Genomic DNA, 24,816 nt, shown 5'->3' on the forward strand with positions numbered 1-24,816 from the left:
GTTACATTTTCTAACAGCATATAAACCAAATCAGTGTACAACTTTCTCAGGTCATTTCTGCAGCAAAAATAAAATATGTTCCCCTGGACTAACCTCAGATGTGAGGGGCACGAGATATAGAAGACTAGTTTCTTGTGGTTTTTTTGTAAATTAATTTAGGTTTTATGGAGGACAAGTAAATAATTAGTCTTGAAATGGTCAAACAGATGCCAAACCTAGAAGCCAGGAAGCTGGCTTTCCTGTGCAAGCATCAAGGTCTGCTTTTACAGCAGCGTTTTTGATGCTGTATAATCGAAGTATTTCTGATTTAGAGTACAAGGATCTTCGCATCTTATATTAATTCTTCTAGAGTATTTTTTTGGGGGGTGGGGAGGGAGGGCAGGGCTTTTGAGTTCTTTACTCCAATTAATTACTATACAATAGTCTCTGGGCGAAGTTGGTAATTGTTTCTTATGCCCTGGAGAGTATCAGTAAAGCTGTGTACATTTTCATAGCAATTTACAAATCTTCCGTTACAGAGGCTATATTTAGCACTACTTTTGTAAGAAGCTTGCGGGAAGTTTCATCTACAGCGTTCTGTGAATAGGAGGGAGTCTGATGCAATTCCTTCCAGTGAAAAACCTTAGTATGGGGTTTGTAGGGTTTTTGGTGACCTAGAACGTGACTAGGTACTGGATGTCCTTTCTTGCCTTTGAGATTTTTTTTTCCGGAACCGAAACAAATTCCTCCAAAATTATCTGCCTATTTTCCAGCTTTCTATGCAATTACCTACTTAAGTGCATTGGGGTATTCCCTTCACTCTGCGTACTCAAGAGGTATTTCTGTATAATGAATTAATGGCAGCTTACACATCTGTAGAAGGTGAAAACTTGATCCTAGTTAACTAATGCTCAGGTCTGTGGGGTGACAGGTTATAATGAGGATAAAGCAGTGCTGGCATAGCCTGTGCCAGTCTGCCTACCGGCCTTCTGTGAAAACTGGCTGCGGAGAGTGTCAGGGAAGATCCTCAGATTTGGGCTTGTCTGTAATACAGCTGAAGCAACATCTTACTTTCAGGGGATGAAGGAACGACTAACGTGAAATAGAGGTGAAAAAATAATCGTCAGAGGGAATGGAAGTTGTAACTTTTGGATTGCATTAAAAACAACCAAAAAAACTCCTGGCGATAACTGCAAGCTTTGACCCTTGTGTATTAAAGAGTTGAAATTAATCTCGTTATGAACAGCAGCGGGGGGGTAAATCGACAATCTGTGTTGAGAGAAGTGAATGCTGTGGCACCAAAAGGAAGGTGAGTACTGCTGCCAGGTGCCTACAAGGGGAGAATTGCGGAGACAGGCAGTTCTCTGGAAACCGGAGGCCAAGAAAATGCCCTAAATACTTCACAAGGTTGGTATGTATCAACAGGTTTCATACCTCGGGCAACGTTTTATAGGTCAGAGCCTGTCCAGGGCTGTAGAAATAACTTCAGAAGAAAGCTGGTGAGAGAAGTGGCGAGGCGTGCAGTGCCTGTGACCGTCACCGTGTGCTCCCCGTCCCCTCGCAGGGCTGAGCCGGGCGCTGCCTGCCCAGGGCACGAGGGCTGCGGCCTCCTCCCAGCCCCTTGCTTGGGCCGGCTGCTGACAGTCGCCGGTCAGTTCTACAGCCTGCGGATGTTAGTCTTTAAGACTAGATGGAAAAAATATAAAATGTACCTCGGGCCATCAAAAACAACAAAAAAGGCCTCAGGAACCACTTGAGTGAAACACCACGTGGGTGTTGAGTTTTGACGGCCTCTTAGGAGGAGTGAGGTCGGGATAAGCATTTTCCAGTAATTCCACTTGCCCTTAGGGAAGTGCCAGAGGCATCGGCTGCTTTTTTCCTACCTGAACTTTGCTATCACCTGCAAGTTTGGGACCCACCAAATTTCCTAGGGCTAGTTAGCTGGAGATTTTTGGATAAACAAGGAAGGAGAGCGAGCCATATCCAGAAGAACAGGGAAGCTGGAAGAACAGGACGCTTAGTTTTACTGCAACAAAAAGATAACTGAATTCGCGTTAGCACTGAATGTGTTATCTTTGTATCACCTTAGAAAGTTCTTGTTTGAATAGCCGAGTAAAATGGAATCAGCTCTTCACAGGGAAGAAGGATTAGAGTGTTCCTCCTCAAACACGGCAAGTAAAGAGTTTCAAATTCCCAGCTTTGTGATGCAGGAAATACCAGAGGGTTTCACAATGCAGAAGGCAGTTTGATGGATGGCAGGGAGGGCTGGGAGTGAAGGAATCTGGTTGTGATGAGTGGCACCTGATTTGGGATGGAATAATCACGGTCTGAGCTTCTGCCTACCTGCAGGCCTGCGTTTGGGGGATTTACTGTGCTGCTGAGTGCTAGGCCCTGCCGGGGACAGCGGCTGGGCCACGGCGAGTCCTGGTGAGGCGGCCAGCTCAGGGCCCCTCGAGGGTGTCCAAGAAGCAAGAAAGCTTCTTGCAGGGATTATGCTGTGAAGAGCGAGTGCTTGTGGAAAGAGGATTGAAAGGAAAGGGGTGCAAATTATAACATATATGCTTTCTGTGTCTTGTAGAGAGCTGCTGCAGTTCCCAGTTCCCTGCTCCTTTCCTCTCTTTCCACTTCATGTGAAACGTCTGCTGTAGGCAGCAAATTGTTCCTTTATTTGCATTTTCAGTAGGAGCTTCGCACAGCACCGCTAAGTGACAAGCTTAATGAAGGCTGACACCGTACTGAGCCTCTCCTCGGTGTGTGCCGGCGCAGATGAAACATGGAGGCCGTGCTGGAGCAGGACGCAGGACGCTGCCAGCAGTGTCCGTGCGGAGGGGACGGGGCTGGCACAGCTGCGGGGTGCGGGAGGCAGCACGGAGCCCGGCCTCGAGAACGCCCGAGTCCGTGACTGCCTTCCTCCTGCTCCTGAGCAGGCTTCTGCTGTGCGAATCAATGGCGCGGCCGTTCCAGCGAGATGGTGGGACATCTGCCACTGTAATTGCTACAGCAGATGACAATCATCTACTCTACTGCGGTAGTCAAATACGGTTTTAGAGATAGTTTGTGTGCTGTCCAGGGAACTGAGGGGAAAGCATGTGTCAGTATAGGACACCCACGTTGCACTGTCCCGCACCTGCCTTGCGTATAATTTGGCAGAGGCTATGAAATGGTTTTCCTCACCTAATGTTGTTTAAGCGTTTTAGTTTCTGTGATGCTCTGGGGCTAGGGAAGATTAACGTTTGTTTTGGGACTTGGATGGCTTCGGATAGGTCTCCTGTTTTCTTTTGGATTAGCTCTACTGCCAGCAGCTTGGAGGGGGGGGAGCAAAACCCACACCTGGCTCCAAGCTGGTTGCAGAGGGGGTGCTGGGGAGGAACCTGGCCAGGCAGAGCCCCGCAGGCACCGCGGCCGCGGCTTGGCACCGCTGGGGCAGCAGAGCAGGCGGCTCGAGACGGCCAGCGCGCAGGTTCCAGCAGCGTGGTGCTGCGGGGCCTACGGGCCTCTTGAAGCCTTGCACGGTTGCTGGTGAGCGGAGGCAGCCTTTGGCCTCCTTCGGCCTCCCCGTGCCCGCCCCACTTCTGGCAGTGGTGGCGGCGCTGTCTGCAGAGGTTTGTGTGGGGGAATGAGCGCTTTGTGCACCCGAACGGCGCCCAGCACACACCAGTCTGATTGCAGGTGTTTTACGGCCTCAGCTGGAGCCCGAAGCCCTGAAAACAATTGTAAATGCACCTCTGAGTTTTCCTCTGCTCGTGTAATTAACGTGGCACGGCAGCCTGGCCGGCTCCTTATAGTCAAGCTCGGTGCTGCTGCCGAAATGGGTCAGTGTGGGAGCTGACGATCAATCGTAAGCTGATTTGGGGCTGTTTCTTTCTGGGGACGAACGAGTGGCTGACGGGAGACACCTTGTCCATGGGTGCTGGGTGGCTCCCACAGGGTCCTCGCTGGTTTGGGGCTGAGTCCGGCCCTGTGAGAGCAGCGCTGCCTGCGGCACTGCAAGCAGCACGACCGTGGCACAGCACCGGCAGCCCGGGGCGAGCCCCAGCACCGCCGTGTCGGCTTCTGCCTCCCAGGGCCACACAGGGTGGGCACGGCGGGCACCAGGCTCTGTGTCCCCATTGTCCCCCGTCCGAAATGGCCGCGCTGGCAGAGGGGCTGCTCAGTGCTGTTCCCTGTGGCTCCTGTGAATGCAGGCCGGCTTCCCGAGGAGCTCTCGCCAGCTGTGGCTTCTTGTTTGCTGCTCTCTCGCCCCTGCCAGGCCCCAGGTACCCGGCTTGTTCGGGGAGTGTAAAAATGCATCTGTGTTTGTCGAGGGGGCAGACCTTTGGTGAGACTTGAAAATCCCACAGAAGTGTGTGTGTGTTTGTGTGCACTCTAATTTAAGGTAGGTTTTTCCTAGTCTCGGTCCATCAGCAAAGGTAAATTGGACGTCCTCAAGTCTAAAATGAGTTTACAGTTGTTTCTTGGTAAGTCAGCATCTCCAGCCAGCTGAGATGTATTAATAACCTCTCCTCCACGTGTAAACAGTCTCGCCTTGCTCTGGAACTTGGGCTAATGCTGAATTATATTTTTTCCTGTGCAATGAGTGCTTTAAATGTTCATTTCTTAATTTATTGCTTGCATAGCAGGAGTGCCTGGCAAGGAGTCTCAGGGCTGCAGCCCCGTCCCCGGGAGCTGCTGAGGGAAGCTCGGGCAGGCGCCTGCGGCTGGTGGCGCGCTCCCGCAGCAGAGCTTCAGGGCCGGTCGCAGCGCTCTCAGTCCATGGAAAACATCTTAGAAAACGTGTGGGGCAAACACCCGTGGGCTCGGAGGTGCCTTAAGTGATTCATTGGGCTCTACAAACAGTGTGGAAGGAGGGTGGGGTGGGGTGGGGTGGGGGTTAATGTGGGAGAAACCAGTCTTGGAGAGAGCCAAACCTAGGAGCCAGACCATAAATGCAGCATTTGGTGTCTGTCATACGAGCTTTGTTCCTTGTCAAAGCAGCCTTGCTCCACCATGCTTCAGATGGATAGGAGTGACCTTCAGAAATAGCTGTGCTAATGTTTATTTTATCAGGACCCAGCTTCGAACCAGAGGAGCTGGTTATTTTTAAACCAGGCATTGAGCAGCTTGAAGCCTGGCTCAGCAGAGCTGTGTGTAACAAATGCTCTTTAAAGTAAGGCTGTGCATCATCCCTGGCTCTGAGCAATATTCCTGACAAGGGAAAGCAGCGTGGGGCTGGTGCCTGTTAACCCCTGTGTGGCACCGCTGCTCCTCGGGGCTGAACTCTGCGGCTCCCGGCCCAGACGCTCCGCGGTGCTGGGGGCTGGCTTCAGATCCACTGCTGGCTCTCCTGGTTGTGGGAGGACAAAATCCCCATCCCATGGATGCCAGAGCTCCCGTCTGGTTTGTGCACGGTGGGGTGGGCACTCCCCATCTCTGCTGGAGCCAGCTGGACCCGCGGGACCGTGCTGATGGGCTTCTCCAGCGCGCTGCAGGGCAGAGCCTGGCCTTAGGCTCCAGCAGGAGATGGAGCTTGGCCGCTGCCCCCGTAGCGCAGCGCAAGCATCCAGCAGCCCTGGCCCGGCCAAGAGCTGTACCGTGCAGAAGGTATTCCTGTAATTTCCTCTGCGGGGTTTTTCTCTGCTGCAATTTACCCCCCGCGGCACGTGCTGCTGGGAGCCACGCGATGGGTGCAGGCGAGCTGCAGGGCCCTGGCCGTGGTGCAGCCCCGATGGCCCTGGGAGCCGGGGAAGGCAGCGTGCAGCAAAGCTCCGAACTGAATCCCCAGCGTTGGCGCTGGGCTGGACATGGATGCGGAGAAGCCTGGCGGAGGTCAGGGCTTCACCCCCACCTGCCCCAGCACTGGGCGAGGACCTGCTGGGTGCCTCCCTGGGGAAAGGATGCTTGAGAGCCAGGTCTGGCTTTAGAAGTGAAAAATAGAGTTTTTATTCAGTGCTTGCATAGTTAATTCATGTAAAGGTAACGTCCCATTCCTCACCACACAGTCTCTGCAGTGACAGGAACGGTTGTTAAAGCAAATAACCTGCTTTACCTATGCAGTAGGGCTCTATGCAGTATGTATTTATATAGCCATAAATAGGTTTATGCTATATGCCTATATAGCATATAAGCAGCCTTGTGCTCACAGTATACAATCTTTTCTCTACCAAATTGCATTCAGAGCGTTTTAACTGGCACGTGTGAACGCTGCTGCTGCGCGATCAGTGCTGGAGAAGATTGTCTTTCTATTGTTTGCTTTATAAAATGCGCTCTGCGTCCCAGGGGTATGTTTAGAGCTGCAGAAAAGGGAGCGAGCCTCGCTGCCGCCTGGCTGCTGCGGGAGGGGGCCCCAGGGCTCCCCCGCGCCCCGAGCCGGGGTGGGCGGATGGGGACGCTTCCACCTCCGTGTGGTGAGGGAGAGGCGGGGGGGGGGGGGGCTCAGCCCCTGCTCCCCGGGGAACTCAGCCGGGGTTATCGCTGTTATCCTGCCTGGGCCGTGTCGATGCCTGCCCCTTCCCCACGGTGCGGGGTTGGCAGCACTGGCCGAGGCCAGTGGCTGGAGGGGGGCTCGGTGGGCACCAGGGTGGTGGGCAGCGGGTGGGCGGCTGCTGCAGGAGCCCCTGGCCCCTCTGCCCTGCTCCCCTCCTGCTGCCTCCCCCACAGCACTGAGCGCTCCCGGGCAGGAGCGTGGCACTGCAGCCTTGGGGTGGCTCGGGCAGGGTTTTGCAGTCGTTCTGTGGGTCCGCAGCATCGTCCTGGGCTGAGCTGAGGGGGGCCGGCCAGCCCTCGCTGCAGCAGGGAGGCAGGGGCTCGGTGTGAGGGGTGGCGACGGCCTGCAGGGGGGACAGGGCCCCTCACTTGGGCAGGGGTGCGATGATGACATTGCGGTAGCCCTTCACCCCCGTCAGCTTGTCGCTCTCGAAGTCCACCATCAGCTTGCGCAAGCCCGCCTGGCGCGGCACGAAATCCAGCCTGAACTTGGCCTCGGCCTGGGGCTCGACAGGGTCCTCGCTGTGGGGCGGGGGGGGGGGGTCAGCGGGGTACGGACCTCCCCGTGCCGCCACCTGCCCCGTGCTGGTGCTGACACAGGGCAGTGGCGGTGCTGTGGGACCCACGGGACCCCCTGTGGCACGGCTGAGCCCCCACGCCCCCGACCAGCTCAGCCCCCCTCTCCCACGATGTCCGTGTGGAGCTGGGCCCCAGGCAGCCTCTCCTGGAGGCTCCAGGTGCAACCCCCCCACACCCCCCCGGGCCCCTTCCCCACTGCCCGGCTGGGGAACGGGAGGGAATGGGAGGGAAAGGCTCTTACAGCTCCTTGATCCTCTGCCCTTCGGTGAGGCCAGCTCCCTCCACCACGAACACGCAGTTGTTCAGCGGGACTGCGAGGGGGTTCACCAGCGTGATCTCTGCCACCAGCTTCCGATTCTGCATCGGCTCCCCTAAAACCTGCGAGTAAAGGGCACTGAGCCACCCGGCAGCGCTGTGCAAGCACCGGCGTGCTGGGACTGTCTCAGCCCCGCTCCCTGGGACCGACCCTCCCGGGGCCGAGCCCTCACCCTGATCTTGATCTCCGGATTCTGGATGTAGATGTCCCTCATGGCCAGCACAACGTCACCCGTCTCGTACTCGGTCAGGAGGGCCACCACCTTGATGATGTTGTCCTGGGTCAGGCACGGCCCGTACTTCTCGTAGAGGATGCGCAAGGGCACGCTCTGCACTGGGAGGCGAAGCAGAGCAGGGTCAGCGCTTGCCCCCTGAGCCCAGCACGCACCGGGGAAGGTTGGATTAAGGCTTTCGAACGCTGCTCCCATCCAGCCCAGGCAGCAGGCTCAGGAGCAGCTTTGCAGGCACCCAGAGGAGCTGCTAAGTGCCCAGCACTGGTGCTGGGGGAGGTTTTGCAAGTGTGAAGGTGCCTGCAGGGCAAAGGCAGCGCCCCGCTTCCCTTCGCGGCAGGGAGAGCAGCCCCGTCCCTTATTCGCTTAACAAACAGCACACGGCTGACTGCTGCATTTGTTATGGGCCCCATTAGGAGATCAGAGCTTGGCTCAGGCTAAAAATAAGTCTGTTCCAGCACATCAGCTGTACTACATCTCCAGGCCCTGAAGGTTTGTAGAAAAATGATCTAAATCTAAACTGTTTAATTACCAGGCAGCAATGTTAATTTGTAACAACCGCAAACCAAGGTTCAGTTTTTCTGTGTGCTGGGCTGGTGCCAGGACAGCTCAGGGGCCAAAATAACGTGAGGATGGGAGCAGGAGGAGGGCTGGGAATGTCAGCGCTGCGGGCAGCAGCGGGGGACTGCGGCGCTGGGCACTGGGCCCCCCGGCCCGGGGATGGCCGTAACGGAGCCGGCCGGGGCCAGGCACTGCCCTCCCTGGGGGAAATCCTGCACAGCCCTGGGGGAGAAGCCACGGCCTCCACTGTGCAATCTCGCACCGAGCGGTACGAGGGGGACGTGATGAGTGTGGTGCAGCCCTGGGAGGAGAGCCCTGCCTATAGCACGGCTTGCTTCCTCCGCATAAAGAATGCGAGAGCAGTAACTTTTGTCCTGCTCTAAATGCATTTCCAGCCCCCTGCCTGAGTAATGTTCTTTATCCTTTCATCAAAGATTAAAAACCCACGGTGGTAAATAAATAAGGACAAAACCCCCGAAGGAGGCATCGATCACCGTGCAGCCGTGTGACAGCGCTGCAGCTCGCACAGGCTCCCGTGTGCGGCGCGGTTTGCGCTGGGACGTGCCCGTGGGATATCTGCCCCCCACTCTGCCAGCCCGTCCCAAGCGGGGCCTTAACGCCGCCGTGATAACATGGGATCAAACAAAGCTCAAAGCGCTGCACTGCGCCAGCCCCAGTGTGGAGCTGGTGACCCTCCGGGTGGTTGTATAACGCGGGTGGGTACAACGTGTGCAGGGTCAGGCAGTGCTCCCAGCAGGCTGGAAAAGCCAGGGGTGGGAGAGCTGCAGGCGAAACCCTGCCCATGGCTCACGCTTCGTGTGCTGGGGGCTAGCGTAGGCACCCAGGGCCTCGTAGCGGCTTGGGGCCTTGCGCGTGCCTGCAGCGGTTTCTGCTTGTCCCGCTGTGCCCTGGCGGGCGTCCAGGGACGAGGTTTGCACAGGCATTATTTTTGCTCAAGCCATTGTGTGCAGAAAGCGTGCGGTTGGCAGCTGGGATGAAGAATTTCCTCTTTGGGAGGCTGCCAGCATGGACTTGGAGCTGGCAGCTCCCTCAGGCGGGGTGCGAGCGCTGCAGGCATGGCGAGGCTCTGCCGGGTGGCACAGCCACCCCTGCCCGGCACCGCCGCCTCACCGCAGCCCCGCGGCCCTGTCTGAGCCTGGGAACACCGCTGAGCTCGGCGCCGGCATGGCTCTTACCCGTGCGGGGCCCGAGGGTGAGGTTGAGCAGGTCCTTCATGCCGCACTGCGGGCCCACCGTGCCGTTGTAGCTGGCGGTGCGAGCGCACAGCATGAGCCTGCACACGCGCTCCGTGTCCGTGTCATTGCTGATGACGGCGAAGACGTCGAAGTCGGAGCCGTTGTTCGCGCCCTCCGACAGCTTGATCTTGACGTGCAGCCCCTCGTCGCCCTCGCTGAGGGAGCTCTTCTCGTGCTCTGCCTTGGCAAACACTTCTCTCTCCTTTTCAGACCCTGGGGTGCAAGAAAAACATCCCGTTAGCGGGGAGGCAGCGGGGCCGGCTCTGGCTGGTGCTCACCCTCCTTGCTGGAGCCGTCTTGGCGTGGCTGCTGCGCTAATGCAATGTCCCCCCCGACCCCTGACGGCTGCCCCGTCCCTCCTGGCTGCCCCCGTACCCTCCGGGTACTTGTAGTTGTGGGTGATGTCCTCGCGGCTGTCCCTGCCCACGCTCTTGGTGCTGATGTTCTTCCCCACCACCGAGGAGTGCGTGCTCTTCCTCTGTGAGCCGTCGCGCTGCACGATCCAGTACACCACGTCGGCGTTCACCTCCGCGAAGATGAAGGGGATGTCGTACTTCATCTGCAGGTCGCCCTCCTTGATGGCCTTGACGGGGGCCGGCCCGCAGCAGTAAACCCCTGCGGGGAGCGGGGTCGCTGCTATTGCCCGGGACCCGGAGGGGAGACCCCACCGGCCCCCGCTGAGCGCAGGGCGCGGGGAGGGCAGGGAGGGCAGACGGCCGCCTCGCACCTTCGCTCTTTTCCTGGGGGGTCGGGTCCAGCGCCTGCCACCCGTCATAGCCAGGTGCCAGGTCCGGCCGGGACATCCAGGATTCAACCCAGCAGTGGAAGTTCCTGCAAGGGAAGCGCGGGGCTGAGCAGCTCCTGCCCTGCAGAGCTGGTGGCCGGGGACTCCGCGGGGTCAGGGCGTGCTGGGGGGGCTGCGGTCCCCACTGCCGCTCACCATATCATGTCCTTGGAGCGCCTCTCCTCCATCCCCGTCTCGTTCATGTAGCGGTCGATGACCAGGTTGCCGTTGGTGTCGTGGGCTGAGTTGTAGTTGGTCACCACCCGGCTGGGGATGCCCAGGCAGCGCATGACTGCGGGGAAGCGGGACAGAGTCGGCTGCGGGTCCCCGGGGCGCTGCCCCTGCCCCTGCTCAGCCCTTCTGCAGCGCCAGCCCCGGGACCCTGCAAGACGCTGCCAGTCTCAGCGAGCCACGGGCAAGACGGGTGGTGCACTGACAGTCAGTTTGATGTCGCAGTAGAAAAAAGGCACAAAAGAGGCTGGAAGTGCTTTTAAGGGAGTGCACAGCCAGGCAGCACGCAGCAGCCTCATATTTAATCTCATAGCTGCCTTTTACTGCGAGCGGGGCACCCTGGGGAGCAGGGAGGCAGTTATAATGTTTCAAAGGAAGGCTATAAACTTCTGTGATTCGCAGAAAATCCACTTAAGTTCTCTGCTATTTCTCTCCTCTAAAAAGAACCTCATACACATGAAATATATAAATGAACGCGCACACGCTCGTGCAACCCAGAGAGCAAGGCCAAGCGTTGTGCTCAGGGCAAAACTGCGCAAGCACGCACGTGTGTCTGTGCGCTCCTTAACAGAGGATAGCCTTGAATTTTTCTTCGCTTTTGCCACAGATTGACTGTCTTGGTGGCAGTGAAATTATTTTGATCTGAGTGGATTCATTACTTCATTGCAGACTTGACCTTAAAGCCACTTTCCTTCTCCCAAGCCGTGAATTCAGCCCCTCCCTCCTGGCTGGGCTGTCCCTGCCAGGGCACGGAGAGCTAATTGAAAAGCCAGAGAGGTTCTTTATCATTTTTTCCCTCCCTTTCCTGACAAATTGGAATAACAGAGCTTAATTGCTGAGCATTCATTGCAGGCTGACTGCAGCCAGCCCGGGCAGCTCCCCCCGCTGCAGCACGAGGCCGGGGGCACGGGGCTGCCCCCTCCCACGGGTGGGAGACGGGAGCCAGCGAAGGGGCCGGGGGGGATCCTGCTCTCACCGGTACACGCCACGGCAGCGAAGACCCAGCACTGGCCATACTTGACTGGCTGGCACCCAAACTTCTTCCACCGCTTCAGAATATCCACGCTGCCAATCCAGGCCATCGGGCTCATCCCGTCGTCGTAATGATCGTCCCACCGTCCCAGCAGCACCCCGCGGTCCTCATCGTTACAGTTGACCTGCGGTGCGACAGGGGGGGCTGCGACAGGGGGAAATGCCACCGGCCACCCTTGGTGGCCTGGCACGAAGGGACAAAGCCCCCTGGGGCAGCAGCAGGCTGCCGTGGCAGGGGAAGGAATGCCATCCTCCGGCTCGTGCGGGCTGCCACCCTCAGCGGGTAGGGATGCAAGAGCTGCACCGGGATGCGCATGGCCACAGTGCCGGTGCTGCAGCAGCGTGCACGGGCACACTGGGGTGCATGGGCATACTGAGCGTGCACAACTGATGCATCGCAGTGCACTTGTGCATCACGGCTGCAGTGGAGGGGCTGTTTGGTGGCCAGCCTGGAGGCGTCGTGTTGGCCAGAGCTCTGTGGGACTCACCATGGCGCTCACCACCCTGCCGATGTAAACAGGGTCGTTGCGGCGGGAGCAGTCCCGGTTCTGGTCCCTCAGGAACTTGGGGTTTGTGTCCAGCAGGTTGAGGCAGATGGCCAAGATGTCATCTTCAAACTGGTGCAGAGGGAGGGGAGAAAACACACGTGAGGTTGTGCAGCTGTGGTGGGGGCAGCGTGGCAGCGGCCAGATGACTTTGTCCCTTTTGTGGCACCACGATAAGGGGCTGGGGCTGACGCCAGCGGGAGGCTCGGCTCAGGAGCAAGCTCCCGCCCTCACGCTGGGGCCGGATCCTGCTTCCTGCAGCTGCTGCTGCACAGAGGTCAGGCATGGGCAGAAAATAAATCTCTGGGGGAAAACCACCTATTTCCCCATCATCCGATGAGTCAGGGCTTCCCTGAATTGAGACGTGGATCTCCTGAGAGCCGTGAGCCCCCCGCCCCCACAGCCCATGGGGGCGCTGCACAGAGCCCCAGCTGGAGCTTGGGGGGCAGCCGGGCCCCCCCCCCAGCACCCAGGGCCCGCAGCTTGGCTCTGGGTGATGCAGCTCGGGGCACAGGCGCTGCCTTATCGGCGCAGCCGGCACGGCTCTGGGGAGCGCTTTATCGAGCAGCAGCTCCCCGGCGGTACCGATTAGAAGTGTGCGGCCCCAAGCCGGGCAGCATCGCTCCCCGTGTTCTTCCAGGCTTTGAAGTTGGCACATTCCCGCTCGGAAGTGAGATTTTCATGTATTTGCTGTGTGGGCACACAGTGGCGCCGCTTCCTCCCCAAGTGCTGGCTGGGTTTGGGGTGCAGGGTGCGTGCCGTCTGGGGAGCACGTGTGGCTCCCGCGCCCTGTGAAGCCGAGGGCTGCGGCAGCCTGGGGTCCTGGGGGGCCATGCCCCACGCACCTGCCCAAAGTTCCAGGGGGTGGAGGTGATGTAGTCCCGGGCGCCCTGGTAGATGAGCCCCTGCTGAGACAGCACGTACTCGCGGCGCTCGTCCTCGTCTCGGAGGTAGACCGTGTCCTCTGCAGGGGGAAAACCAGATGGGGACGGGGATGAGGACTCTGCCACACACCTCCCGGTGCTCCCCACTCAGAGCCCCCCCCCAGGACATGCCACGGGCAGCCACTGAGACAGAGCTGGTGGGGAACGAAGCAACAGGGGCTGGGGCTGGAGCTGCTCCTGCCTGAAGAGCTTTTGGCCCGGTTAGATCTGAGCAGATGGGAAAATTTCAGTGGGCTTGTGTTTCCCTTTTTCATTCTTTACTTATAACTCTCTTATTTCTCTCCCCTTTTGTTTTATGTAGTGTTTTTTTTTTTTTTTCCCAGGAGTGGAAATCTCCCTGGCCTGAGAAATGAGCAGTGGGAACTGGGAGTGCTGGCTGAGGTCACGACTCACATAGAAACTATTGCTGGAAAAAATGCTCTTTACTGGAAATGTTTTCAGGGACCAAAACCATACATCTCCAGCACCAGTGTTCAGCACAGCCCCGGGTATGTGAAGCTTCCTAAAAGCCCTTATCTCTGGAGCCAGCACAAAGCGTTTGGGATTCAGGAAATCACTCGTTTCAGCCAAGGTCTCGGGAGCAGGACAGCGTGGGGCTGCTCCTCGGGGCAGAGGAAGGACATGAACAGATGAGAATCTGAACAGATGAGAATCTCAACTGTTGTTTGCCCAACTGTAATTAAACACTGCAGCACACATTCTCCCTTCTGTGTCCTGCCACCCGAATTTCACCTGTACAATAGCAACTTTGAGCCGCCGCACACCGCAGCGCGCCCAGCAGGCAGCAGCGCAGTGTGGGGCGAGCTGGGGGCTTCTCCCCAGCCAGGAGCTGCTGTCAGGGCCTGCCCTGATGGGGCACTGGGTGTTCGGGGTGCTGGTCAGGGGAGCTGCGTGTCCTGGGGCAGGGGACGGGGCTCGTGGCCTGCTGCGGGGGCCCACAGAGCAGGAAAACTCAGCTCTGGAAGCCCCGGTGTCGGAAAGGCGAAAGCCTCACCTGGGTGCCAGGCGTTGAAGAGCAGAACGAAGTCCCCGATGTGGAAGCTGGAGCCCTGGTAGCCGGTGGAGGCCTCCAGCGTCAGGCTGTAGCGGCCGACGCAGGCACTGGCGGGGGAGCAGAGCGAGACGCAGAGCGCGGCCCCGTCCTGCTGCTGCACCACGGCGCTCCAGGCGCCCTCCTCGGGGAAGTCGGTCAGGGCAAAGTGGGACCTGGTTCCCGACGTCTCGATGGGGCAGGGCCCTGCCAAGCAAGAAGACATCAGCTCAACCCAGGCTCTGGCTTCCCACACGGAGGGCTGTGCAGTGCCCTGCTTGGTGAAGCCCAGGGGTGGCTCTGTCCCTGTTTGGGAGGGGACAGGGACTCACCCCGTTGGGTCCCTGGGGGCCAGGATGGTGGCAGAGATGCTCACCCAAGGGCGATGCCCTGCCGAGCTGGGCAGATGGAAAAAACTCACAGAAGCCACCTGAGCTGGGATGCTTTGGGATGGAGGGGGCCCTGCTCCATCCTGGGACAGACAGCGGGTTTTGTTTCAGGGGGCACGCGTGCAGCCCGGGAGGAGAGGAGGGCGAGGCTTTGCTGGGCTTCTCCTCCCCAGCCGAGCAGCCAGGTCCTGGTGCGAGCACGGGTCTTGCCACAGCCCTTGGCACGCAGCTGGAGCCCTCACCACGGGGCTACTTTCAGCAGGAGCTCCGCTAAGCACGCGCAGCCTCAGGCGCGGCTCCAAACACCCCAGTGAGCCGTTACATCAGCGGCTGCAGCGCTCGAGCCGAGGACAGAGCGATCCGCGCCGGCCCCCCGAGCCCTCGGCTGCGTGGGGCCACGAGCCTTCACGCTTGTGTCCAAGCCACCTGTGCCGAGGCCGGCTCCAAGCGCCGCTCCCCCGGGAGTGGGGGTGCCTGGCCCCGCCGGTGATGCTGGTGCCTGCACGGGGCGGGCTGGCAGCCAGGCAGCTCGGCCGGTGCCGCCTGCTCCTCCCCGGGGAGCGGCCGCGTGCTGGGCCCCTGCCAGCCCGCGCCCACAGCGAGGGCGGGACACCAGGCGAGCCACCAAAAATACTCATGAACTCATGCGGGTGACACAGCTTCTCCTCCGTGTCCTTTAGGGAAGGCCAGGCTGAGCTATCCGTGTCCTTTTGGCAAGGCCCCTGCTGGGAGCCTGCCTCCACCTCCTCCCCGCTGCGAAACCTGCTGTCCTGCAGCAGCATCCCTGCGCCCCAGGGGCCGGGGCAGGGCTCTTAAAATGCAGCTACTCTAAAAATACAGGCTCTATTTTTGCACCGAGCCATTCCCCTCTCTCCTGCCGGAGGTGGCACAGGAGGTGGCACGTGTCCTCGGGCGGTTTCGCTGTCCCATGGGGACGGGTCAGGCCTGGCAGCTCCTGCTCCCCGCTCCTCTCCAGCCCCACGGGGCTGTGGGTCCAGCTCCCGGTGAGGGTCCTGGCTGGGGCCACTGCCAGCAGGGCCGTGCGGCCGTGCCTTGGCTGGAGCTGAAGCTCCTTTGCCCTTTTTTTCCAAGTGCTGCAGCCATGCTCCGTCCTGCCTGCAGCCGGCTCCGCCAGCCTGCGCCAGCGTGCCAGGAGCGGTGCGGGAGCTGGGGGTCCTGGCTTCACAGCCTCCGTCACCCCAAGGGAGGAGCTCGGCTTCCTGGAAAAATAATGCTTTACCCTGCGGGGAACCCCTGGTGCACTTTCACTTTGAATTCTGGCCTGGTTGACTCAGCAGGATACGGTCTCCCTAAAATAGCTCTTGTCCAAGAAAGAGCTTCCTCTTCTTTTGCCCGTGGCTGGCCTACCCCCTGTGCAGGGTGCTTGTACCCGGCTGGTGGCCATGGGAGCGGTGTCCCCGTCCCTGTCCCCTGCTGCCCTGAGCAGGCTCTCGCTGGAGCTAAAAGCGGCGGTGGGAAACTCCTCTGACCCCAGGGTGATGGGCGGGGGGGGGGGGCAGTATCAGAAGATCATCAGCACAGCCTGAGGGAGGGGGGTCCCACCCCGACCCTCTTCTTGCTTTATTTCCCTGCCACCTCTTTTCAGCTCTCTTTATGGAGCAGGGCCTCTACCTTCTCTCACAGTCTCAGCGTAGGGACTGGCTAAGACTTCAGCCTCTGCCGGGAGGCAGCGGGGGCGCGCAGCGGGGGCAGGCTCAGGCAGAAGTCCCCTCTCTGGGCTGTGTGCGGCTGGGGGTTCTCCCGCGGGGCGCAGCGGTACTCACCCGTCTCGACGTTGAAGGCCAGTTTGTCCACCCCCTCCTCGTAGCCCCTGCCGGAGAAGTGCAGGGTGATGGTGAAGGGCTGCCCCCGCCGCACCACCAGCTGCTGGCAGCCCATCTCCGCCGTGCGGTGCTCCCGGCCATTGCTCTCGCACTGCAGGTCCCACGTCTCCAGCTCCAGCTCTGCAGAGGCAGCAGTGGGTGAAGCTCTCCCCTCTGCAGCGTCTTCCCTTGCAGAGAGAGAGATCCCGGCCCCGGGACGGGGACGTGCCCCGCACATCGCCCTGCGCTCGGTCTGGGAGTGATTTGTCATTAACCTCACCCTGAGCCCGGGGCCTTGATGTGGGGCTTCGGCAGCCTCCTCCCCCCAGCCCCGTGCCCCCCGGTGTGCCCAGCACATCCGTGCCCGGGCTACAAGCACCCCTCCTGGAGGGCTGCACCGGACAGGGCGGGATCGCCACTGGGAGCGAGCTGGGACGGGGGCAGAAGCCCTGCAGCCAGCCGAGCTGCCAGTGAAGCGCTGCTCTGCTGGCCCAGGTCTGTGCCCCATTTCTCACACCACGGTGCTGCCATCCATGCTGTCAGCATGGAGGAAGGGCAGCGTCCAACGCCAGAGCAAAGCCCAGTGCCCATTTTCATGTTCTGGGAGGCTTTGGGCCTGTGTGCTGGGGTTTGCTGTCTGTCCCCTCCAAACCCCTCGGAAGAGGAACATTGCTGAGCTTGGGGAATGCCAGCGATGTTTCTGTGCTTCAGCAAGGTGCTGGGCACATTTCCTGCTCTGTGATTGCTGAAAAATTGGAGAGACCAAGCATAAATTCAGTGACAGAGGCAGCGTTCGATTCCCTGGCCTCGGGCGCTCAGCTGCGCTCTGCCTCCCAGCCGAGACGCTGATGCAGGCAGGGCTCCGTGCCGGAGGGCCAGCGGCCGCAGCCCCGCCGCCCCAGGCAGCACGCTGCAGCAATGCAATATCGTTCATCATCGTTCAAGACCAGTGACCCTTGAACGCTCTGGCGGCAGACTGATTAGTTGCCAGAATAAATGAAAGCATTTAACGTTGGAGATCACAGTGCAAGCTCAGCACCAGCCAGGAACCGCGGGGCGGGTGGCTGGGGCGATGCTGGGCTTGCTGCAGCTCTCCCTGGCTGTGCCCTTCCCACTGCCCGTGTGCTGGGAGCGGTGCTCTCGAGCCCTCCTTGGGCCGGTGCTGGATGCAAAGAGCTGACCCTGAGCCCCGCATTCCCGGAGCGAAACGCGATCCCCACGCCTGCTCCTCCGGGCACGGGCAGCCCGCAGCGCACACTTGTGTGCAGATGCAGAGCTGGGGCTGCCTGCCTGTAAATGAGGGCAAGGCTCACCCAGCTGGTCCCCTGGGACCCTGCAGTGGGGACAGAGCACAGAAGGGACCTTGTCCTTGTCACCTCCAGCTTCGTGAGCAGAAACACTGCTCGGTGCTACGCCGCGCAAACCGAGTGCGAGCCTCGCTGACACCGAGCTACGTGAGAGGTTGTGTCTGGGACTTTGGAGATGAGCTGGGTGCGGGAGCAGGACCTCAGCTCCCTCCGTGTCTCCGTGGGGGTTACCATCCTCGGCGGTCCTAGCGAAAAGCAGCGACTCTTTCGAAGCGGAGGCATCTCCTCCCCGGCTGGTCAGCGCCAGGAGGGCGGTGGGATGCCTGCGGTGCCCGGCTCGGCTCGGCTCTCCCGGGGGCCTCCGCTCGCGGGCACCCGGGGCACGGCCGGGGGCTCCCCCCGGGACGGCGCCTTGCCCCTGCCCCCCGCCCACCCCGAGCAGCCCCCGCGAGGGGCACTTCCGAAGGCAGCAGATGCTCGCCGCCTCGGCCCGAGCTTCCAGGAGCCCTCGCAGCGGGGCGAGGCGGGGGCGCACGCTGCCCCCAGCCCCCCGGGCTGCCCCCAGCCCCCCGGGCTGCCCCCGCCACCCGCTCCAGCCTTCGGCTCGCTCCCAGCTTCGGCGCCCTTACCTTCGGCCATGGTGCCGGTGCCGGTGCCGGTGCCGGTGCGGGCGAAGCGACCACCCCCGCCCGGCCCCGCCGCTCGCTGCCTTTATAGAGCGGGCGCAGCGTCCCCCCCCCGCGGCCGGGGCCGGCTGGGGGGGAAAGAAAGCAAAAACAAAGTTTCCAGGAAGCAGCGGTTCTGGTCCCACCTATTTTAAACAACAACCGAAAAAAAAATCCCAAAAAAAAAAATCCGCGGGGGCAGGAGCGGGGCTGGTCCCGGCACCTGCGGCCGCAGCCCCCCCGTGCGCCCCCCCCCGAGCAGCCTCCGGGGCGCGGCGGCGCTGGGCCGGGAGCGAAGCGGGGGGGGGGGGGGGAGGGGAGGGGGCCGCGCAGCTCCCACCGAGATGCCAGAAGTTTGAGGAATGCTTTCTCCTTATAAAGTTTTCTTCCCCCTTCCCTTATCTCCGTCCGCGGCCATTTCTGGCAAGGGCCGAGGCTGCCTCGGGGCCGCAGCTGCCAGCCCCCTTCCCGTAAGCGCATCCCTCGGCGCTGCCCCGGCCAGAGGCAAACGTGCTGGAAGCCTGCTGCCCCCCCCGGACCGCTGCCCCGTGCCCTGCAGCCCTTGTCCCGCTCTGCCAGCGGGGCCGGGGGGGCTGCCCGCCCCCGGAGCCTTCCCTCGTTCCCCTTCCAGAGTGCCCGGGGCTGGAAGCTCGCTGCGTCTCGGCAGCTGCTGGGGGTAAAAGGACCTTCCCGGGGGGGCAATGTCCTGAGAGCTGCTGGGCTCCGTCACTTGGTGAGCTCGGGGCCAGCACCACCCCAGGACCATGCCGGCCCCCAGCTCCTGCTGTGTCCCGCGGTGCTGAGCCCCGGGCTCGGCCCTGTTGCTGCCCCCCGGGGCAGCCGGATCGGCCCCGGCACTGGGGCGCTCCTGGAGAGGGGCCCCTGGCAGCAGGCAGCGTTTGTGCTGGGAAGGGTTGCGATGAACCGCGCAGCCTCTTCCAGCTCCGCAAAGAGCCTTTTTCTGGGGCAGAGCGGAGCTGGGAAAACCCCCAGGAGCCAGAGCCTGACGGCGTGGCTGGATGTGGCCCCGCTGCGGGGCTCCAGGGGCATGGGGACGGTTCTGCAGCAGCGCTGCCCCGTGCTGCAGGAGCTGGGCCCCGTGCTGGTGGCCCCGGGGACCCCCTGGCAGCAGGTGGTTTCTGCTGGCCCTGCTCCCAGCTCTGCCTCCGGGGCACCGGCGCCTTCGCCACCAGCGGTGACACGTGCAAACGTGTCTGGGCTCACGCTGGGGGTGCCGGGCTCAGCTCTGCCCGCACAAGCCCTCTCTTCCTGTCTTACCGCAGGTGAACTTTGGATAAACTCGTTAGCCTCAGGTCCTCAGGTCCCGCTCTCTGAAAGTGCTTAATTTGCTCTGGTTAATGTGTGACAAATAGCCACGTAACGGCACTGCCTTCTCAGAGCAGTCTGAAACATTTTTCTCACTCGGCTCCCCCCGTCCCGGGGGCAGGAGCTGCCCGCTGCCTGCAGTGGGTCTGTGCCCCTGGGGGCAAGAAGCCAGGCAAGTGAGGCCCGAGGCCGGTGGGGCTTCAGGGACGGACATGGTTTTTGTCTGGTTTTTGGGCCAAGCACGGAGCAGGGATGCCGGGCAGCATCTGGCCCTGGCCGTGGGTCTCAGAGGCAGCCTGGAGGCTCAACGCAGACACCAGGAGTCTCAGCCAGCAGCACCGGGCTGAGCCTGCGCCGGCCGCAGCTTTTACCAGTTCCTCTGCAACTCTTTGCTGTGGGAAAAGAGCAAGAGGCACAGAGAGCCCGGGTCCGATCCCAGCATCCCAGCAGGAGGAATCCCCCCTTGTTTCCGGTGCCTGCTCCATTTACACCGCATACAGGGGAGGCTTCTGTCTGCCCAGGCACTGGAAAATGCTGCACATGGGAGGCCAGCCACACCAATCCTGTTATTTTTACTCTCCTTAGTAAGACAAGGTTGCATTAAGAGGGTATTTGCACTGCTGGATGCCCAAAATAACTCATTTGCTCAAGGTGTTCAGTGGAGGGTTGTGACTTCCCTTGCTCCCGCCCTGGTCCTGGAGCAGCTTCAAAGCGGGCTGGTTCCTGGCCCCCGAGGTCACGGCACAGGCAGAGCCGGGCTGTTTGCTTTCCTGGGTGTGTGCGCTGCTCACCAGCTTGCAGGCGTTCAGCTGCACACGCACACCAGCACACCCTGACTCAGGCTCTTTCTTGTGCAGGCAAACAAACAAGCCCATGAAAAGGGACAGTGTCTTCCCCTGAGCTGATGCTAAATTGGCAACTGACTCCTAACCGATCTGCATGTTTGCCTGGATCCCCTCCCGCACTGAGGAGGATGCCTTTGGATGCATCAGACATGGGATCAGGCTCTCGGCATAAAATCAGCCAAGAGAAGATATTCCTGAGAATTGCCGAGAGCAAAAATGTGGAATCAACCTCAGAGATGATGAGGCAGGCAGACGATAAGCAGCTTGTCTGGAAGACCTGGGGGCAAAGCGCTCTGCCACGTTTGTAGAGGGAGGTATGAAGAGGAATTCATGGTTTCACAGCCTTTGTTCCCAAGCCGAGCCTGTGTTTACCATTTAAGAAAAGCAGAAGCCAACCTTTCACGTCACCATTTATCCAGATCCAAGCTCTGGGCTGGGACCAGGGTTTGGGGCCGGGTGGGCAGCATGGGCTGGGTGTCGGCGGTGCGGAGCGGGGGCTCCCCGGGCAGCGGGGCTGCGCAGGCAGGAGGAAGCGTGAGCGGGGCACAGCGTTCCTTTTGCAAACTGAACTGCTTCACCCTGATCTGGGTTGAATTCCAGTCTTCAAATGTAATTTCCAATCATCTTGCTGGAAAAACCTCAACCCTGCTTCCCCGACAGGGCCTTTGTGTTGCTGAGGCGCATTTCCCCAGTAATCCTACACCTACGCGAATTTTGACGGGCATCCTCATGAGGAAATCAAGATGGGATCTCAACCTCGTTCATGGCTTTGATTTGTAACAATGCTCACGCACCTCTCAGAGTGCAAATTTCCAGAATTAAACACCTGAATCTGCAGGATCCCTGCAGGACGAGTGACGTGCTCACGTCTCTGGTGGCAAACGGTGACCGGGGCAGGCTCAGTGCCTTCTGCCCCATCCGCCCCGTCCAGGGCAGCTCCCAGCCATGGGCCCTGGGCGAGGGCCATCGCATGCAGGTTCCCACCGGTCCCTCAGTCCCTGGGTTGGCGGGGGTCAGGCTTGAGTTGTGCTTGGGCCTTGGTGTTCAACCCTTTGGAATCATCTATGGCCCTGTTTTCTGGGATTTGTTTGTCCTTTGCTCTATTTTTTTTTTTTTTTTTTTTTCCCCATGCTTCAAAATGCCTTTGGCCATTAGCAGCTTACGGAGCGCCAAGAGGCTGTTGTGATAGGAATGGAGCCCACGGCAGCTCCACTGGCACCAGCGAGCTGCGCCCCGGTCCAGAAGGGGCTTGGGCTTGGGCTTGTGCTGTGCCTGTAGCTGTTGTCCTTGAGCCTTTGCCTTGCCTCAGCTGGTGCTTTTCTCCTAGCCCTGGACAAGGGCGCAGCTGCAGCTCTGCCTGGAGAGCTTCCCAGCCCCGGTGCCTCCTGCTCTGCCTCTTTCTTCCTTGCTCTTCCCTCTGTCTCTCTGCGGTTGATAACTCAGCATCCCTCCTGCCCCCGCAGTCTGCAAGGCCGGGATCATGAGAACTGGGTGGAGAGAAGGAGGAGGATGAAGAGGAAGAGGAGGAGGAGGATAACGATGATGATGAGGTGATTAAGGAAGATGATGAGGAGGAGGAGGACCACACCTGCAGACCAAGCCCCCTGCTCAGCTCTGGCACTGGTGCTGCCTGCTCTGCCGGGGCAGGGAGCTCGTGGCTCTGCTCTGGCCACCACCACCTGCGGACACCGAGCCAGCCCTGCCCCTCGCGGAGCACACCGGCACGCACACAAGCTGACCCGTGGCACGTGCCCAGGTCCTGCTGTGCGCGCCCGTGCTCCTCGTGCGGCTGCTCCTGCGCCTGCCCTGGGGATCCCGCCGGGTCTCCAGGAGGAGCAGGGGGTCCTTGAGCGCTGGGCGAGGCTGGTGTGGGACGGGAGGATTGAGCAGGGCCACCCCGCGGCTCTCCCAGCCCTGTGCACAGCCCCTCCTGTCCCACGTGCGGTGCTTTCTATTAAAAGCCACTTGCTGCAGCCGATGCCAGGCTCGGGGAGTTCTTGCCCCGCTGCTTTGTCTGACCCAAGTGACCCATTTCTGTCTCCAGGCTGTTTTTGTCTCCTTCTGCATGTAAAATTTATTAGCTTTTTGCGTTTGGAAAAGAAGCATTTTCAGAAGGCCTCCCGGGAGCAGTGCTCGTGGGCTGACAAAGCCGCTGCAGCCCCAGGAGCCCCGCGTGGGAGCGCGGCCCCACAGGGACCCCCTGCGTTCCCTGACAAATGGCTTTGCCATTTCATGGGTGGGAAAGAGACATTGATTAACTCCTGCACTTGCCTTTCTGGAAAGGTTATAGCTTAATTGGTCAGACTCAGAGTCATAAATCAGGCGCTGAAGGATCAGCATAGCTAAGAAAATTTTTGCAGAATGTTGCAAAAACACTTTTTGGTAGGATGCATCCAGCTGTGCCCATGAAGGGCTGGGGTGCCAAGGGCAGCCAGAGCATCAGGAGAAAACTTTTTCCCTCTACTGCGGAGCAGGAAATTCTCAGTTCTGCTATCAGTTGATCTCAGGATTTGCAAAATATTTTTTTTATTATTCTTTCCTTTTGGAAAAAAAGAAAAACAGGAAAGCCATTGTTTGTTTGATTCAGAAGAAGAGATTTTAACCCCATTTTGGAAGATTATTCTCTTTCTCCATGGGAAATGCTGCTCTCCTCTAACTTAAAAAACAAAACTAAAAAACCCACAACATTTTCCTAGCAGAGGAAGGAGTGGAGAAGGAAGAAAAAGGCTTTTCCCACCAGGGCAGAGCACAGCTTGTACTCCCGAGCAGTGGAAAAGGCCACCCAGACCGGCCCTGCTGCAGGCCGGTCGGAAAGGTGCCGTGTGTCCCACGGGGCACGGGAGGATGCCTCGCCCCGGGCAGCCTGCCTCCGCCGGGCATTGCGGGGAATTTGGGGCAGATCGCCCCGTGTCGGAGTGAGGCTGAAATCCTCCTCCTCTTCCTCGCTGCTCTCTGATGGGCACCGCTGGCTGCGAGCACGGCGTGAGGAACCCAGCTGGCCTGGCTGGCCTCTTGCCACCCCTGGGAACCAAATCCCCAGGGGAGCGCGAGGTGCCCGCGGGACCCTGAGCATGCGGCGGGCGAGGCGCGCGGCGGCTCCGCTGGCCGAGCGCGGGGAGTGGGGAGGGGAGGCGGGCACGGCTGTGAGGCGTTTATTATTCATGTCGGTAATTATTTCTTCTCTGATTCTCCCCAGCACTTTATTGAGGAATTAGGATGTTAATATGAGGAATCGCGAAAAGACACTGCAGACATCCCCGCTACTGCTGCCGCACTGCTGCTCCTCACAGTGGCAAAGTAGAAACCGTTCCTGGCTGCCGGGTTCCCGAGGTGCTGGGCTGGCCACGGTCAGCCCCCCACCTCCCCACGTGCCCCCTGCAGCCCCCTCACTGCCTGCTCTGTCCCCATGCAGCCATCGATCGCCAGGCTGTGCCGGCCTGACACTGCAGTCAGGGGCTCAGCATCACCCCCAGCACCCGTCCTGCTGCAGGGTTCGTGCCTCTCGGTCCCCAACTCGACTCTTCTGTTTCTGTCCCCATCACCAATCCCAGCCTTCCGCCACTTGCTTTGCCTGCACCCATTTCTTGCATCTCAGGCTGGGGACTCCCTGGACCTGCCTCTGGTTCCTCGGGCAGCCTGTGCTCTCCCTCCCTTCCCCAGAGGCTCATTTTAAAGGTGAGGCCCGGCTGTTGCCTGCGTGATGGGTGTAAAGCGCGTGCTCTGGCTGCCAAACTGGGGCCCGGGCACCAACATCTCTAGGCAAGGTTAAGGGACGCTCAGAAGCAGAAAATGGCTTTGCTCCTCGTGTGATGGTAATAAAGAACAGAATGGATTTTAGTGCCTTTTCAAAGGGCTCCCAGGAAACTATTTATTTAAACACAAGGAAAATAAATGAAAAATGCTGAGCATCTTTTTCTTTTCAACATGGAAGCTAAAACAGACATTGCTTGCTACAGATAAGCAAAGAGGCGACTTTCCAAAAGAGGGTCGTAAAGCCCAAGGCTCTGTCCCTCATCATTTCTGCCCTTCATGTGTCTGGGTTGTTTCGGTGCTCTGACCTCATATAACCACTGGAAATGGTGTAGGGAAACAGCAAAGCATAAAGCATCTTCTGGAGCACTGTAGGTGTTATTCTTATAAACAAGCAAAGCACTTCAGAATCAATAAGGAGTTTTACTCGTGGCCGCTAGAGAGATTTCATCTCTTGAATTATATGATGGGATAAATGAGATCCCAATCTGGCTGCCACCTCGTGTATCCACAGCTATCTGTTCACAGCCGGGCTGAAAGGCTCCCAGAATTAATTAGAATAATCAATCCTAAAAATGACAAAAGTATTGATTAGCATTTTTGTCTCCTCACAGCCTGGCAGGGCTGTGACTCCAGCAGTATTGCAAAAGTGATAAAAAGCAGCTCCTGCTCTGGAGGGAGGACGCTTACCCAGGGACACGGTGTGACAGCGCAGCGTCGAGGGGGCTATGTGCAAGGAAGGCATCGCGGAAATGCTTCCACG

The 24,816-nt window shown here is 59.6% G+C and overlaps 1 protein-coding gene across 1 annotated transcript; it reads right to left on the minus strand.

The window, feature by feature from the left end:
- Window positions 1-5,870: 5,870 nt before the first annotated feature.
- Window positions 5,871-18,322, minus strand: TGM2 (transglutaminase 2). The gene is made up of 13 exons (XM_066978561.1): window positions 18,097-18,322; window positions 16,122-16,301; window positions 13,913-14,155; window positions 12,820-12,938; window positions 11,918-12,046; window positions 11,374-11,554; window positions 10,323-10,458; window positions 10,110-10,213; window positions 9,758-9,997; window positions 9,323-9,595; window positions 7,509-7,669; window positions 7,262-7,398; window positions 5,871-6,963 (listed from the first exon to the last, which is right to left on the minus strand). Exons 1-13 carry the CDS (start codon window positions 18,104-18,106, stop codon window positions 6,807-6,809), a joined length of 2,070 nt encoding a protein of 689 aa, XP_066834662.1. The 5' UTR covers window positions 18,107-18,322; the 3' UTR covers window positions 5,871-6,806.
- Window positions 18,323-24,816: the final 6,494 nt, after the last annotated feature.

Source organism: Anser cygnoides, chromosome 16, assembly GCF_040182565.1.
Source record: "Anser cygnoides isolate HZ-2024a breed goose chromosome 16, Taihu_goose_T2T_genome, whole genome shotgun sequence".
Taxonomy (NCBI): Eukaryota; Metazoa; Chordata; class Aves; order Anseriformes; family Anatidae; genus Anser; species Anser cygnoides.